Here is a 17,651-nt window from a genome sequence, read left to right on the forward strand (position 1 = left end):
ACTGTAAATTCTATTCCCATGACCTATGAAAAAGAGAAAGAAGCAAAGACAAAGTCAAGACTGCACTGTCAAAGCAACACAATCATATCTTTTAAATAAAAAAACCACTAATTAAGCCATTAAAACAAAGTATTCAGTGAATGAATTTGAGATAAGAAGGGATTACTCATTTTTTCTAAACTGACAAACTTGTGCTAAATTTGGTACTCACAATGGCTGACAGGAAAAGGAAATAATTAAACAAGAAAGGAAGAAATACACTTTTGCTTTAGACATTTTCTTCTAACATTTGACAATATTATTCCCTGTTGTAGTAACTGACAAAGTGTGATGGCACTTAGAAAAACTTAACCTATTCCCTTTTAGCAGACAAGAGACCATTGCCCCTGCACTGATGCCAAAGAAATTCTGCATTGTCACTCTTCTCTTCACCTACCCTATTACCCTTCTTCTAGACTCTTCTCTGGTGACCCTGAGAACACTGAAATAAAGCAAAGGAGTCCCTCAGAGTACTGTACAATTTGCTTTGTTAACTCTTGAATAAGCATGGCTGTACTATGTTTTTCTCAGAGAAAAGCCTAGAATACAGTCCAGGCCCAGGATGTATTCTCAGTTTAAAATGGACAAACTTTATGTACATTTTGTCAGATGTGCAACATGCAATAGACATAGTTAAAACTGAAGTATTTTCTCAAATTCATTAACTTCTTGTTAATTAATGTAAATTTGTGAATATTTGTAAATAACTTGTTATTTGTAAATAACTTTTATGCTCCCTGTCACATATAAAGCATTCAAATGCTTCTATGCAAACAAGTGTGCAATTTCTTGAAAAATAGTTTAAATTATACAGACAAGTACTGACTTATTTCCATGTTTGCAGGAAATAATTAATTTGCACAAAGAGGTGCTAATAGTAAGCCTGAATTTGCAGCGTTAAATCTCAAATGGAAATGTGGCACTCTAATGCCAATGCAGTTTTGATGCCAGTTCCAGAAAGGCTAGGTTTCTGCTGAATTCTACCAAATGTAAAAATTAATTCTGGAAAAATAATAAGCAAATTTTTATGATTCATCAAAATTTAAGTGAAGTTCCTGATAGAGTGTTAGAACTCCAAAATAAGTAATGTGCCTAACTACTACTACATATACAGAAGTCCCAAATTTAGATCTTCCAAACACATTTGCAAATGTGGAAAATTAAATTGCATTTAGAGAAAAAGAAAATAACATATACTAGTTTTCTTTTTTACATCAATGACTACTAGTTTTAGTAAAGTAGAAAAGAAGTAGGAACAACATTATATTATATTAATGATGTGTCACCATTACAAATTGAATGCTACATAAATAAATAGAATGACATTTAAATTTAAATAGTTATGAATAGAGCTGATTTTACATACCTGAGGCACCCATTTGGATGAAACAAAACTGGTCACTTCTATTGCAGGCAGGCCTGTTTTGGAAAGCTGGTTGATTAACTCAATTTTTATATCAGTTGGGACTATCACCTATAGATATGGAGACATACTTTAGCAAAGTATTTTATACATAAGAAACTTTTTAAAGTGAAATGTTCCCTGTATATAAGCAATACTCTTTTATAAAATAATGAACTACTCTTACACATTTTACCATAACTCTTCTGTTTCCTGACAGCAGGAAGTACACGGAAGGTATAAGGAAGGTACTAGGCAGTATACATGATCATACTCCATTTTCTATCCATCACAAAAGGAAGCACTTCTGTGTAACTGGTTATAGATCTGGCCTCATTATTTGTTATTAATCAAACACCAAACTAGCAAGAACTGACAAAGGAAATACTAACAGTGTGACCAGTGAAAAATGGGAGGAAAAAAGCTTCATGGCTGTGGCAGAGTAACTCTGTTGTGCTAATACCACTAACATCTCTGGTATCAGTAACAATGACACATGTGAGCTTATCCTTCTGTTTGTGGAAGTAGATGACTGTTTCTAAACGTGTACCATATAATCTCTTTCAATCTTCTTCTATGCTTCCCTACCACCCTTCAGGCAAATAATGCTATCAAAAGAGTAATATTTTTCTCCCATGTCTCTTCATCAGGAAACATGAAAAAACTTATTTTACTATTCCTTCTGCATTAACACTTGAAGCAGAAACAAAAGTTACAAAGATAGTCAGTGTTTCATAGTGTTTGCCAATAATGTCATTACAGAATGTTATTGACTGACAAGACAAATTCCAGTAAAATGAAATGCTGAGTAACAGAAAGGCTAGTTAGCCAAGTATAGAAAGAAATTATATGATATAAAAGCTGAGTAAATAGGAATCCACTTTCATTCTAATATAAAGGTAAGTTATCAATATGAAAATAGATATATTTAATAATACAAAATGAAAGAAACATAATTAGCAGGATGTACATGTTCTACTCAATGAAAATAACACTAACACCCATGTCAAAGCACACACACACAAAAAAAAGAGAAAAGTTACCTTCTCATTTTGTAATCCATCCCTTGGCCCAACTTCTACAATCTTTATGTACTCAGGCAGTCCAGATGCTTGAGGTTCCTGAAATAAAAATCAATACTGAAAAATAAAACAATTAAGATCAACAAAAAGATCAAAAGATACAGCTTGTACTTGTCCTTTCATATGATTCTGGGTATAAAGTCATATTGTCAACATTAAGTTTGCTCAGCACATTTAAAAATCTGTGAGAACATGTTCCACACCTTGACCTAAGGAATAAAAGTTAAAACCAGAAGTTAGTGAATGTTCCACTGCTCCTTTGAGGTCACAAAAGTTTATTAAAAATGTCCATAAATGAACATTGAGTTTTACAGTGAGAAATATTTCCATTTCAAAATCTTTCAAAAATCTTTCCAATGAACAATCCAGCCCTCCAAACTTATAACTGAATGTTCTCAATTTAACTTAACAGGTACTTCTCTCTAAATGTTTGCAAGACCTGGCTATAAATCGGAAAAGAACATAGCAGTCAAGAAATGTTAAAGAGATTATTAATGAAAAATGAAAATTATTTCTCTGACTGAAGATGAAGGTTTTAAAAAAGGATTTAAAGGCAAAAGGAAAGCCTCTAGTAGATAAGAAGGAGAATTTTTCAAATGTAAGAGCAGCTTTGGAAAGGCAGGAAGCTGACAGGGACAGGAGGGAAGGAAGGCAGCAGTAAGGTCAAAGGGCTAAGGAGAGCATGGGGAACTGGAGGGGGACGAAGGAGAAATGAGAACAGGAAAGCAGGTGAAGGGAAATGAAACTTCCTTTTTTATTATTTAGCTGCTCTGTGATTGAATCAAGTTGACATGTGTGGCAGCTAATGTAAACTGGGCCTATGAGTCCTGGAGCAGTTCAGAGCAGTTGGCTGGATTGAACCAAAAACTGTGTGCCCTTAAAAACACACCCCAAGGCTAATTTGGGGCATGCTGTCCACGCTCAGGAGTGGACAGGAGAGATACAGGCAGCTCTGCCAGGAGCTCTGGAAATACCCTGTTTTCTGTATTGCACTAAGGACAGAAGCGAAACCAGTTCTCCATTCCAGTGCTGAAAGCCTGAGCTGGGACTAGCATGAGCTACCTGCAGGACAGCTGCTCCAGTCCCCACCACTTCTCCCGGGAGTTTAACACCACTGGAAGGGTGACACTGTCAGCACAGGGGGACAGCTCCTGCCCATGGGAGTAACAGCTCCCCCAGAATGGAGATGTTCTGTAAATACAGCCACTAATCTCAGAACATCCACAAACAAAGGAAAACCCCATATTTTATTCCTCCCTGAGTAGTATCACCGGAGCTGTTTAAACCAAACAGCTGCTAATTTCTCCTCAGTAATGGAAAATGAGCATGCCAATGAGCACCCTTGGTTTCTCCCTGCATTCTTGGTGCCTGTGGGCAGTTCTCTGCAGGACTTGCCAAAATACAATAAATATATTTCAGACCATTTACTGTGTATTTATCTGAGCCCAGTAAAAAGAATAGGAAACAGCTGTATAGCATCTATTTGATCACATGGAACATCTGGTAAGTTGAAACTCTGTCAGGCCCTGCTAAGCCCACACTCACTGACAGTATAAACCTACTTAAATGTGAAGGTAAAACCTTCACATCTGCTGCATATTGTTCCTCTTAAGTTATTTTCACAAATATGGCACTGCTTCAGCACTATAGGCATAAATCTGGGTTATTTCATGATTATCAGATCCTTCTTGTTGCAAGACAAATGCCACAGCTGTGTTATGAGTGAAGCTGTGACTGGAAAATAAAAAGAGAGCTAAAATAGATTATGTGAACCAAAGCATAATTTAGAGCATGAAAAATGTCCATAAAACTTTGAGAGCAAAAGCGTTCATTTTCTAGGCCAAATCTTGTAAATCCTATTTAGTGCCTACTGTGGCAAAAATTTGTGGAAATCAAGAGCTGTACTTGTCTTTTCAGATCAGTTCACACAGCCCCATCAGGTGATGTCCACAGCCCTTGGAGTTCATAGGGGTCAGAAGTTTGGAAGGGATATTACAGAAAGGCATTCAAGTATTGGTTTTTATTTTCTATCTGTGATATTACAGATGTACAATCTCTTTGAACCACAGTCCAGGCCTCTCAGCCCCTGATTTTCTCTACAACCTTCCTGTTCACTAGTCAATCTCAACTTGAATTCATTGTTCATGGAGTGAGAACAACACTGAGAACCACATAGGGAATGACTCCCACATACTGGAAACTCAAGGCAGTACTATAAACAAATCTGTACACTCTTCAAGCTGATGAACTAACAGCTTAAGAGTAAACTTCTTGGCTCTGAGTCCAGAGGAGTCTTGCTTTGCATCATATTTCATCTCATTTTATTTCTGGTACATTGATCGCTCCTATCTTCAATGTCACTCAGTCTCTCCTGTATGGCATCCAGTGTTGTACTGAAAATGTCTCCTGTCCTACGATTATCTGCAGATATTAGTACCTTCATACTTTCCTGTGAAAACTTTTGGACTATCATTACCTTATTTTAGTACTAACATGTATTATCTCCAAAAAAATTAGAGTAGTGCTATAGAAGAAAGATGTTAAGAAGAAAGAGGAATTCCATCAGCAATATCTTTCCAGTCTAATAAATCTGCTTTCAACATTATCTCCTATTTCCTCCTCAGCCAGTTCCTTATTCACCTCACACATTCTGTTCTGATCATCCTTCTCCCCAGCATAACTAATAATTTCTCTTATGCTGCATTGCTGAAGCTTGGACAACAAGCAAGTCAAAGACAGGCAGAATACTTAGTTTCAGGTCCCTGTATACTATTTATACACTTTGAAGTCCCTTTCTGCTGGATAGAACACAGAAACAAATTGGAATAATATATATTTAGAGTATGGGTACCATCTTCTGCTAAAGTGACTCTAGCATTTTTCTGTGCTGTGGCCCAAGTTGAATCCAAGGAGTAATGGAATCTCACCCATCCTGTGAATGAATACTCAGTAACTAGCTGTTGGGACATTCTTCCAAGAGAGAAAGAAATATGTACTTGGCAAAGCTATTGGGAAGAAAAAGGAGGCTCCAATTTCTAGGAAGTTTTCTAATCACAGTGCCACGCTTGCAGGACATTACTTAAATAACATCTAAAGAATTCACCTGAGCCATGGGTCATATTCTGTACCAGGCTCAATGCCATCTGCACTCACTAGTCAAGCTTCAAGTGCACAGAACACACTGAAGTCTGTAAGAACTTAGGCAGAGTTTAAACACTTCTCTGTTTACTACCTGGATGGCATCAGATCTCAACCAGGACTTGGGCTTCATAAATTGAAGGACTCATTTCCCCAAACTCTGACTGGAGCATTTCAAATGTACACCACACCCTTGGGTAAAAGGAATGATTTTCAGAACCAACGAGACCAACTTAGAGCATTTCAGCATCTTTAAGTATGGCATTAAATGCCCTGCAGATAATAATTAGAAAATAGATAAACAGAAAAATGCAAACAAGTTTTCATATTTTAAATGAATGAGAAATGGTGAACTTTGCAGAAATACAAAAGTACCAACTTTAGTACCGCTAAACTTGTCAGGTATACAATTTTGTTTCAGAAAAAATATTTACTAGATTGAACTATATGAACGATTTTTATGTAACAATATATGAAAAGCAGTAATGGCAAATACTTAGGGGAGACTGCTTATTGAATAATACAGGGTCTCTGTTAAAAAGTAATGACCACCAAAGTATCATGTTTTAAATATCAAAAAGGAAATAGCTGACATAAAAGGCTAAAAGCCTGGAAAATTTGTTTTTCCATGTATCAAGCCTTGCCAAGGGAGCACAAAAAGCATATAAAACCACAAAAAAATTGCCTCTCTCAAAACAGAATGCAGCCAAAGAGTATTTTTAAAAGAAATAGAAAAAGGAAAACCAAACCATTTAGCTTGAGACATTGAATGCCAAATTTCTGTATGGAAACATTTTCTCTCAGCTATAAATAGCTGCAAATTTAGGTTCATTACAGAAAACCCTAGTAACTTTTAATTAAAGCAGTATAATCTCCCTAATGTAACAATAAATGTAAAAAGATTAAATAAACACACTTTTTAAGCTCTGTCACTACTTCACTACTTCTACTTAAGGTGCTGAGGTTCTTTTAGCCTTCTGATTTTTATTCCATGAAGGTCATTCCTACAATTACCCAGAGCTTCTCAAAAGTAACTGAAAAACACAAAAGAGAGAAGGATCTGGAGGTTCAGGTCTTTTCAATCCTTCTGAGATAAAGCTCTGCTTTCCTTTTCCACAAGGTGGTGTTCTGGCACAGAGGACAACTGAACAATGGTAGGTCCATCCTGTACAAAGAATTACTCAGGAAAGCAGTTTTCAACAAGAATCAGCAGGGAGGTGGCATCGTAATTCCATAATGTATACCTGTAGTGACATGGAAAAATGCCCAAAACCAGGGAGAAGGCGCTAAGATAAATAACATGATTGCTGGAAGGAGAACAAAGAAAACTTGTCAATCTTCTGAAGATATAGATGTCTCTAAACTTTACAAGACATAGAGGAAATAAACAGGAAGAAATTAAAATTCTTGTTCACATAGTTCACACTACTAGAAGGTAGATATAAAACATATTAATTCCCAGCTTAACTAGAGAAAAATTGGAGAAGATTCAAAAAACAGTGGGACACACCTGAGGAATATCCCTCAGTAAAGATAAACCAAGTATTCATTCTAGAACTTCTGCTGCAAGCTGATGACACGACCACTGGGAGAAGAGTAGCCATGAATGGATCATGACCAGCAAAAACCTTCAACCCCTGAGAATCTTTCATCACGTGAAGTTTTCGTATTATATCACTCCATATTCATGACTGAATGTTAACACAGACATTCCAAAACCAAAGCAGCTACAGCAGAGTACAAAATTCCATTGAAATCACAAATGAATCTCAATAAAAGCAATGTGTAAGATAACACTTAGGACTCTCCATATCGTTTTTGATGCTGATGATGTAAGAAAGTGAAATGACAAAACTGATCCTGGGCTATAAACTAGGATGTCATAAATAAAACAGTAGCCTGACACTTAATGAGTAGAAATATTGGGACTTCCTGCTTCAAAAAACAACTCAATCAACTGGAGATTGTTCATTGGATGGCAAAATATAAAATCCAAGTAAATAATTACAGAATAAAATTAGTTAAGTGCAGAGTTAACTCACCTGGAATAAACCAAATAATTGTTGAGGTCAGAAGATTTGTTTGAGCTCATGAAAGAGTAATGACTTATATACATCAAGAGATTGTCTGAAGTGGGAGAGAATTCACTGTAAGGATTTCTATGGTAAAATTATAGCCCTAATATTTCTACTGTCATTTACATTAACTTTTAAATTCCAATATAATCTACTAGTATACTACTTCTTATTGTTGCAGGGTTGTTTACAAAAGAAGTCATTCATATGAAAATGTAAGAAATATGATTTTAAACAAAAGTGAATTTAACTGAATTATGAGACTTACGCTCCCATTGCTGGAGTGCCCAGTTGTTTGATCCAATCCTGTTTACAAAGATTATTTTAACAGTAAAGGCAAAAGTGATAAAGTACAAATAATATTAACTAATAAACAAAGAAAAAACTATTACTTTTATTTAGAAAATAGAAATTAAGATTTGGGAAAAAATAATTCTGTCAAGTATTCTGATGAGCTGGCAAATCAAAAGGCAACAAATGACATTACTAAGGAATGCCCAAAAGACTGAAAAAACCCAGTTGCTGTGTTAAGAATACTATTCTTACACGAAACTAGAACATTGAAGTCACACTCAGCTACACTACTCATAGACATAGTTACAAACTTCAAAAATCAAAACACCACCTACAAATCACAATTCCTTTTGAAAATCCTTTACAATAGGTCTTCCAAAGCCACAGCAGATCTAGCAAAGGTATTGAGATCAAGGTTAAGAAACCAGCTAGCATCAACCCAACGAAGAGGATACTAAGTCATATCAGAGCATCTCTTTGGAGCAACTGGCATAATCTCTATTCTGCCCAAACTACAGCCTAGAAGCAAATCAGACCAATTTAATTCTTGCCTCCTTGTTTTCCCATGACTCCCCTGTAAACAGAGTGTTCACTTCAATACAGACCTAGACCTACAGACGGACTTTGCAGCTTGATCTTGGATCCCTCTTATCACTATGGACCTGCCTGACGGGCACAGGGTTGCATGGCCAACTCTGTTTACCACCAATGGACTAAAGCCTGACTATGACTCACTGACCCAAGCTCCCAGCTGAAACTTGGTGTTGAACTTGGGACCTCCCTTAACACCACAAACTCACCCAATGTCCTGGACTTGTGCTTGAACCCCTTCTAGGCCTATCCTCTAGGATACCACCTCTAGGCCTACACTTCTCACCCCACTTGGCTCCTGCAGAACTGCCTGTTACCAGCCTCAGGGCCCTCCCTACTCTCTGACAGAGAAATTTCTTATTCTAGAGTTCCCTGTAATATCTGAACCTTGTTCCTTAACATCCAATTCAGAGATATACTCCTTGAGTACTTCTTTAACCCAAGTCAAACAGGCTGGGATTAGAATGGAGCCTATTTTTCCCTTTCTTTGACCCTTTCTATCAGTTGCACCTAAAACAAAAGCATAGTAGTTGCTAATGCTTAGCACCTAAGGATAAGCTTTGTTGATGAAGGCCAGAAATATCACACTTCTCAGATTAGAGTAGCAGCACTCATAAAATACATCTGAACATTAGTGTTTTGAGTATTAACTCTCTCTGATTTATCTCCTTACCTGCTGGAGGCTACAGCTATTGGATGCTATGACAGTAATCCCAAAGAATAATGTTTTATTCAAGCAACAAACAAGGGTTTCATAAGAAAAAATACACCAAAATTCATCTAGTAGTAAAAGAGCTCTGCCTGATACACAAACAGAATCATGTTTATAAAAGAGAAAACTTGAGCATAATATGCAATTGTGCTAAATCACCTATCACATAGACAATTGCCACAGAGGTACTAAGTTTGCAAACCAATTTCACAGCACAGTACTTCCCTGGTCTTAGCAAAATGCAATGAGATGTAGCAAAACAAATAAGGAACTCCTTTCTATAAGAAAAAACATTTATTTCAGAAAAACACAAAATAGCACATTTTTCTAAAGAGCTACAGAGTTAATAAATCAATATAATCTCTGTCTACAGAGTCTGAGAGAGGGAACAGGAGGAATTCCTCACTTCCCAGACTATTTTCCTTTTTATCAGATCAGAAGAGATCAACTCTCACATACTTTGGATGAAACACCTGTTGATTATTTTCTATGACTTGAAGTTTACTCTCTTGCTTACACTGAATGCTCTTAATGGATGGGAAACCAGAACCTGCAGCTGCCTCCAGTACACAATTTACCTCATATAACCAATTGAAGTGAACTCAGCTTGATCTATGAACACACATAAACTGAAAGCCTGGAACTGTCTGTTTTGTTTACTTGAGAGTGCAGTCATATATTTGAATACTGTTTGGAGGTATCTACTTTCACTTTTATTTTAAAAACATAAGAATAAAATGTAATAATATTACATTTTTAAATGTATAAGAGGGTGAAAGTTATTTTCTGTTGTACTTTTCATATCACAGGGCAGACTAAACTCAAGGTCCTTCTTAGGATATTACTAATTTTCCCCTTCCATGAGGAAATGCAGAGTTCAGAAGTAGTAAACAAGCTTAAAGATTCCTCACTGGTTTTTTTTAGCGTGTCGTGGGTTTGGAATGCATTCAGAAACTACTACTTTTAGTCAAACAAATGACATGTGTTACCATACTGATTTTGCAACAATGTTGTTCTATATTTCTTTATGACTTTCTCAGTTTCTTCATAAACTAGATTTTCTTCTTCATCTCTCCATTCCACAAAATGTAACAGTGTTTCTTTCAAAACTGATGAGCTACACTGAACTACTATGCCAGGCAAGTGTTTTTCTGAGTAGCAGGATATAAAGACATGAATTGTTAGCCCATATTCTTTAGCTTTATTCCTGATTAAATCCTTGCTTTGTAAGTTTTCATATATCACTTTCAACCCCCAAAACTGTACAAAGCATAGATCTGGCGAAATTATAGCACACAACCTAGCTGGTGGTGCTATCTCAGGGACGCAGTAAAGACTATGATGGATAGAAAATCAATAAAGCAGTATTTCCCACTTTATATAACAGTCATGAGCAAAATCTATTAATATAAACATTCACAAAGAAACATAAGTTTTGCATAAAATACAATTACTAGTAGTATTTCAAATAATATAAATAAATATGGGGAAATATAAGCATATAATGATCAACATTTAAGATTTATTATTAATTAAGACATTTCATTGTTATTTTTATAACTCAACAGAAACAAAGCAAGTGAAAGTTTACTGGAAAATATCTATGAAGCAATTTTGATGTGAAGATAGTTACAGACCCCGAAAAGTTTTTCCCTTTAGTAAGCAAAGGGAAGAAACGTGCATTATATACATTGAATTATATACATTACACATTTTAAATTGATCATCAAAATCATGAGAGTCCATGCTACATTCCAACTATGCAGCCAAGGACAACTTACTACATGTCAGTATAGAGTCACACAGATATCTCCTGTGGTCATGGCTTAAAATTTACCTAATGCAAACTCAGTGGGTCAGAAAATTCCACAGGCATATGGCAGGCTAACAAAACTACTGTTCTGACAGCTCTTCAAAGAAGAAAATCAGGAACTGGAGACTGAGTGTCTAACAGACATGTCCAGTTCTCCTGCTATGATGCTGGATGCTCTTAAAAAAAAAAAAAAAAAAAGAAGCAGCATTACAGGACAAACAGAAAGATAAAATCAAGCCCAAAGATTATTCACTACCTTTGAAAACAAAAAAATACCTTCTTTAATATTCATGCCTATATTTTACAAAAATTCATTCATAACCTGACAACAAAAATGACAGACCACATTTGTCAAATAATGGTCTCCTGCATGAGACTGAACTTTCTGAATTATCACTGATGACTTGACACCTTCTAAAAAACATTTTATGCTGTTTTCAGCAAATGCAGAGTACGTGGAATAGCAGAGATCTGAATACCCAAATTACAGTCAACAGGTCATGCAACATAAAAATCACAAAGATGTGCTCTAGTCACAGACAATTTTTGATAATTTGAAAAATAATGATCAAGGAATCTATTAGTAGCATCAGGTGGTAGCAGAGGCATAGACAACCACAGTTAGACTTGTGTTACAATGAAATCAATAATAAATGGTACTAGAGACCTCTATTATTAACAGGAGGCCAACACAGCCAGTCATTTCAGGAAAAATTAAAAATGTATTTTCAGGACATGGTGTATACATTACCTTTTTCTATTTCCCTAAATGCTTCCTTTGGCTAACAAGCAGCATTTCTCCATTGACCAAACTGATTTACAGCCAACTCACTTTCATCCATATCCCTATCTTGGTCAAAGCCTGGAAAAGCAATTATACTCTGCCATCTGGGCTGGATGAAAAGGATACAGAGAACAGAGATCAACAGCATACTGATGACACTGGAGCCAAAACCTCCCACACTTTCCTTTACTATTATTTATGGTAATAGTATTATGGTGTGTACGGTGTTTTACAGGCAAGACTAAAAACAGAATTCTAGAAGGGAGAAAGAGTGGTGTTTTTCCACACACATTGAAAAAGCAGAGGCATGATCATCATTACAAATCCAACATGTGCAAGTAATTTGCTCTTTAAAATACTTGGGGATATCAGTGGGGGGAAAATGAATATACTGCCCACCCACCCTATCAGGTAAGTCTCTCTAAATAACTCATTGTCAATAAAAGTGAGTTATGCATAGATCTTTAATAATTAAAATTAAAAGCTGAAAGTAAATCAACTATTCTCCATTACAATTACAATCAAAATCATCTTCTGTGTCCAAAGGCTGGGCCCAAAAGATCAAGTAAATCATGAACTTAAGTGCAGGTGGCCCACCACTGTTTTCCATAGCTCTCTTTCCAAAAGGTACAGATTAAAATGACAGTATTTTTATGGCTTTTTATTTCCTCACTGTTGGCAAATCATCCTTCAGGAGAATCTGAGATTGAAAAATAACATCTGCAAAGGATTACCAGAATAATTTCCCAATAATGGTAAGGAAATTATAACTTTAGCACTACGCCATTCATTATGTTTTAAAAATCTTCCATTTTCACTATTAAATTAGTCAAATGTGAGCATTTTTCAAGAATATAGTTTTCTTCCTATTTAGCTGAAAATAATTAGGGGCGTTAAAAAATTTCCTTATATGAAATACAAAAAATATATCATGGAAACATTAAAACATTGAAGTGGAACAAGTAGAAGAAAATACATTGGTACTGGAGGAACTATGACAAAGACAAAATCAAATTGGGAATATATCACTTCAGACTCTTTGAGAAGATTAAGGGTTTTCATGGAAAAATGACTGATGATATTTCCCAAATTTTATTGCTTTCACTTCTAGACTTTGCACATTTAAGAATTTTTAAGCCTCCAGATTCTAAATAATTAAGTGCTCAACTGATGAGAAACAAATTTATGTAGCTGTAGAATTAGTAATAAGACCAGTATTAAGTAAGGACAAAAAAAAGGAAAAAAATATCTAATAGTACTAATGTTAGCTGTACTTTCATTTTACTGTGACACATAAACTTAACTGAGGGATTTTTCCAGTGACTGACAACAGATAATACTAGTTATGGACTAAATGGCAATGCAGGCAGACCACTCATTAAGCTCAAAATGTCCTGAAATGTTCTTAATGATAGGACTCAACTGGACTTTAAAAATCCTTAACTATCTACACAGTTATGTCTACAGGTGTCCTAGGTATCCCTGCGCAGTCAATGTATATATTCACATGAAATGTCTTAAGTCCCTCAACACAGCATGCAGGACACAGGGCCTGGGCTTTTTGGAAGCTGGACATAAAGGAGGATACTATAGGGCGTCTTACATGGTGCCAAGAATGAAACATGGCCAACTGAATGAAGGCACTTCTCAGCACTGTCAGCAATGGCCAAAAGCTTATCCAACAACACAGCAAACAGTAGGGGCACATGTCAGGTGGCTAAGTGCAGGCACCCTTGTGCATTTGGGATGCATCTGACTTGACCTCTAGCCACTGAGCCAGAAGGCACGAGTCTGCAGTAAATCCTGTTCAATACCTGCCAATCCTATAAGCCATCTCAGCTACCTCAGGGCATCTCACACGGCACCAGACAAGAGTGCTTAGGAAATTGAATCAAGTAATGGATATCAAAAAATGGGAAGGAGACAAGAGAAAATTCTCAGTCACCAGTTGATTCCTCTCTGCACAGCCAACAGCCAGCTGGCTTAGTAGCTTAACTTTCCACCATCTTCACTCATCCCATTTGGGCAAAAGTGATGTGCCAAGGCCACTGAACTGGCCTATACCCTGTCTTCTCTTTCCCCAATAAAATATTCATGTACACTGCTTTACTTTCTATGAAGCTAGTATATAGTTCAATTCAAATTATGTTTCCAGGGTTTTAAAAATTCAGCTGTGATCAGCTGCAGATTCTGTTAAATCTTTTCCCTAATCCCAGTGTTCCACATGATATACCTTCATCACTTACCTTGTTCCTCCATTTCTCACATACTAACACCTATATTTAATCTCATCTTAACTACTTGCATTAAAAGTAAGCCCTAAAGCCACATACAGTTCCTTTCCAGATGCTGCTGTTGAATTATTTCCCTATGGGTTTCACCTAACATTCCGGCAATGTCCTCTGGCGCTTCAGTCCACACATCTCATCCATTCAAAGCCTTTAAACTTCTTTTTCCAAGAAACTCATAAACTAACACCTTTATTCCCATACAAAACAGCTAACATCTGTGGACAAAAAAAAACCCCACTCAAACAAAGAAGAAATGTCTACCCAGCACAGTTTCTTCACCAGTGCACCTTTTAGCAGTTTCTGCATATAATAAATCTGTGTTTTTGTCACAAGAACTGCTGAGAATGACTCTCATAAGAACATTTAATCCAAATAAATTCAAATATAATGCCACAACTGGAGTAACTTTCATTCATTTACACCAAACTGTAAAATAAATCTCCATTTAACAAGGGAATTATCTAAAAATAATATCGGCTATAAAAACATTCCAACAGTAAATATAATTTCCTTCTTATCACGTGCAATATCTTTCCCATCTTCTGCAATATTAGACCTTTCTCCCAAATGTTAATCAAAATCTTCACCACTGACATGGTACTTTACCCAGTTAACTTATAAAAGTTAGGGAAAAAATGCTATGAGCTGATTACTTCTAACTGTATTAACTTAAGTTTGAAAGGCAAACCTTAAAACTGTCCATGGAAATAATTTTCTGAAATGTAAACCATGCATTCAGCAGTTTTCCTCTGAAGTGACAGCTTAAAAGACCAGATAATAAAATGTGTCTGATTAATAATACCTTATATAATAAAGTTTTTATTATTCATTGCATATTATGTCCCTAGCAACATATTATGAAATATAAAAAATCCTTCATCTCTACTGCACTGCTTAATTTTAAAGCGTGCGCACCATTGTGACATTTCTACCCCAGAAGGGCTATACAAGCGTACATTAACACAGCAGTAATATTTCCCTTTCTCTGAAAAGCAAAAATGCTGAATTTGTTTTACGGGTGTTTAGCACAGTATGAAAGTCTATTTTGATCATGCTCTTATCTCAGAAATTTCTGATCAATCAAGAAAGCAACTTCTCTCAGAATTCTAATGAGTTTTCCTAAGTGACAGAAGATAGATGGATTAGATAGACAGAGAGAACCTTTTCCTACAAATTTCTGCGTTACTTTTATTCCCACACATAAAATTATTATTTTTCTGTTCTAGCATTTTCTGAGGCTCAATTAATTGATGAGTCTTACTGAGTGCATAGTACTTCATAACATTGTATGTCAAGGTCCACATCTGCATTATCATGTGCACCAGCAAACTTTTAGGGTGGAACATTTTTCCCAGCAAGTTCACAATGCCACACAACATCATCTCTTCATCTATCTTTTAAAATATACATTTGGGGGAAAAGAAGGATGCTACAGAAAATCTTATACCTTTGTTAAATGAATGAGAGGGCTAAACAATAGAAGAGAATTCAACACAGCCTGAAGTACTAAATAATTACTTTTCTGAAACTCTCCAGTTTCTTTAAACATAACTTCTTTCATATATGACATATTAAAGATTCTCAATAGCCTTCAGTTCCTAAAATTTCAGAGAACCATCACCTTGTTTAAACACCTCAAATATCTATGTAGTGAAAGAAGTAAGGTTGACAAGAACTCAGCTTTATATCTGGATTATACCTACACTGCACCAGTTTCTTACTGCATGCTATTCACCTATAAACTGAAATTCAAACACATGCTTCCATAAACATGTGAATCTTTCAACACAGGTGCTGCAAGAAAAAAGCTCCCTTTTTCCTCAGAAGCACCAAAACATAGTCCTATCATTAAAATGTAGAGAAAACAAGTAACTTCATCCTGGGTACTCAGCATTCCATCCTTACGCATTCCAGGTACTCAGGATTCCTTCTAAGTGGAAAAAAACCAACCTAAAAGCCACTATAGAGACAACAGTTAACACTGTTTATTAGTCAGCATATCAGAAAGTTAGAAACCAGAAAATTTGATTAATTAGGAGCAGTAAATGTTTTGCTTTATGAAAATTTCTATGTCTGACCAGCTGGTACAGCAATCTTCTAAGGTGAGATTTCCTTACCTGAACTAAAAGACAGAAGATCCACAAATTGTAAGTAAGAGTCTTATTAAAAGATATTCTAATTTATTTCAGTGGGAATTAAACTGGGATCTGAGTGATCTTCGGCAATTCATTTATCTTCACTCCCAGCCAAAGCAATGAGAAAAGACTTATCTCAAGCTGCATGAATTTTAAAATTATTATTTGATATGTGGGGCATCTTATATCAATCCTCCTCCTTGAGCTGGCATGAGAGGAAATGAACATCACTGTGCCCATATTTAGGCTTTGAAGGAGATGCAGGTGGGAAAAGTCATAAATGGGATCTCAGCAAAAAGCAGACATAGGGTCTGAGCAAAAACTTCCTGTGCATTCTTTTAGTTCCCAAATTTGCAAAGCAAATCCTTTACAGTATTTCCACCTTCATTATAAATTGTTTAATTCACTTAGTAATCCCAGTATATCATAGATCTCTATCAACTAAAAAGTTCCTGTTATCTGTCCAGTATTTACAGGCCAATGGTACAAAAAAACTGAAAGTCAGTGACTCAGCTTAGGTCAAACCTACACTTTATCACCTTTGGTACCCCTAACCAACCAACTACTCAGTCTTTTCAGACTTACTCTCTGCAATGCTCTTGAGAGCTTACTCTGCAGCATATAAAATACCTGACTGAAAAAGTTGGCATGAGTCTAGTGACTTGATCTTATGAAGGGGAAACTCCTCTTGACTTCAAAGAACATTTTAGAAAGAGCTCAGCATTGCACTCCAGTTCAATTCAGTGGGAGGGTGTTTTATTTACTATCTTCAGTGTCAGCTTGTATCACGTCATTTGTCATTTCCAAATCCAACAAGAAAAAAACAGCATGCAGATACAAACTTAATAGATTGCTATAATTTAAATTATAATCTCTTCCACTTCATTACTCTATTTTATTATATATATTTAATAATTGTATTAATGTATAATATATAAATATATTATTTCTATTTAATAACTTTGTATGCTTTAAATATTATAAAGACTAAGAAAATAAATGTTCCTTGGAATCTGCAACAAAGCAAAAAAAAAAAGTCCCATTCTTAGGACATTCTTGTAATGTATTCACTAAGAAAAAGATCCATTTAATGAGTTCTGTATTGGCAAGGCCTCTGCATATAGAAGAATACAAAAGGGCTGGAAAAATGTAGGACTGGAAACCAGGAACTTCAGTGATCACTCCTAGTGATCAATTATTTGGTCTTAGTTATATGAAAGACAACACAAGGTCAGGATGAAAACACAGAATGAGGTAAAAATGGTGGACAAAGGGAAGAGGGTATAAAAGATCTT

General features: G+C 35.8%; 1 protein-coding gene across 1 annotated transcript in view; it reads right to left on the reverse strand.

Annotated features, from left to right (window-relative positions):
* HMGCLL1 (3-hydroxymethyl-3-methylglutaryl-CoA lyase like 1) overlaps window positions 1-17,651 on the reverse strand; it is a 71,974-nt gene that overhangs the window by 48,989 nt on the left and 5,334 nt on the right. The window contains exons 2-3 of the mRNA XM_041477449.1: window positions 2,485-2,562; window positions 1,406-1,513 (exon numbers count right to left, since the gene is read on the reverse strand). Coding sequence (XP_041333383.1) covers window positions 1,406-1,513; window positions 2,485-2,562 — 186 coding nt within the window. The remainder of the gene's footprint in view (window positions 1-1,405; window positions 1,514-2,484; window positions 2,563-17,651) is intronic.

The sequence above is a fragment of the Pyrgilauda ruficollis genome, unplaced genomic scaffold (genome assembly GCF_017590135.1).
Source record: "Pyrgilauda ruficollis isolate IOZ18807 unplaced genomic scaffold, ASM1759013v1 scaffold40, whole genome shotgun sequence".
Classification (NCBI taxonomy): Eukaryota; Metazoa; Chordata; class Aves; order Passeriformes; family Passeridae; genus Pyrgilauda; species Pyrgilauda ruficollis.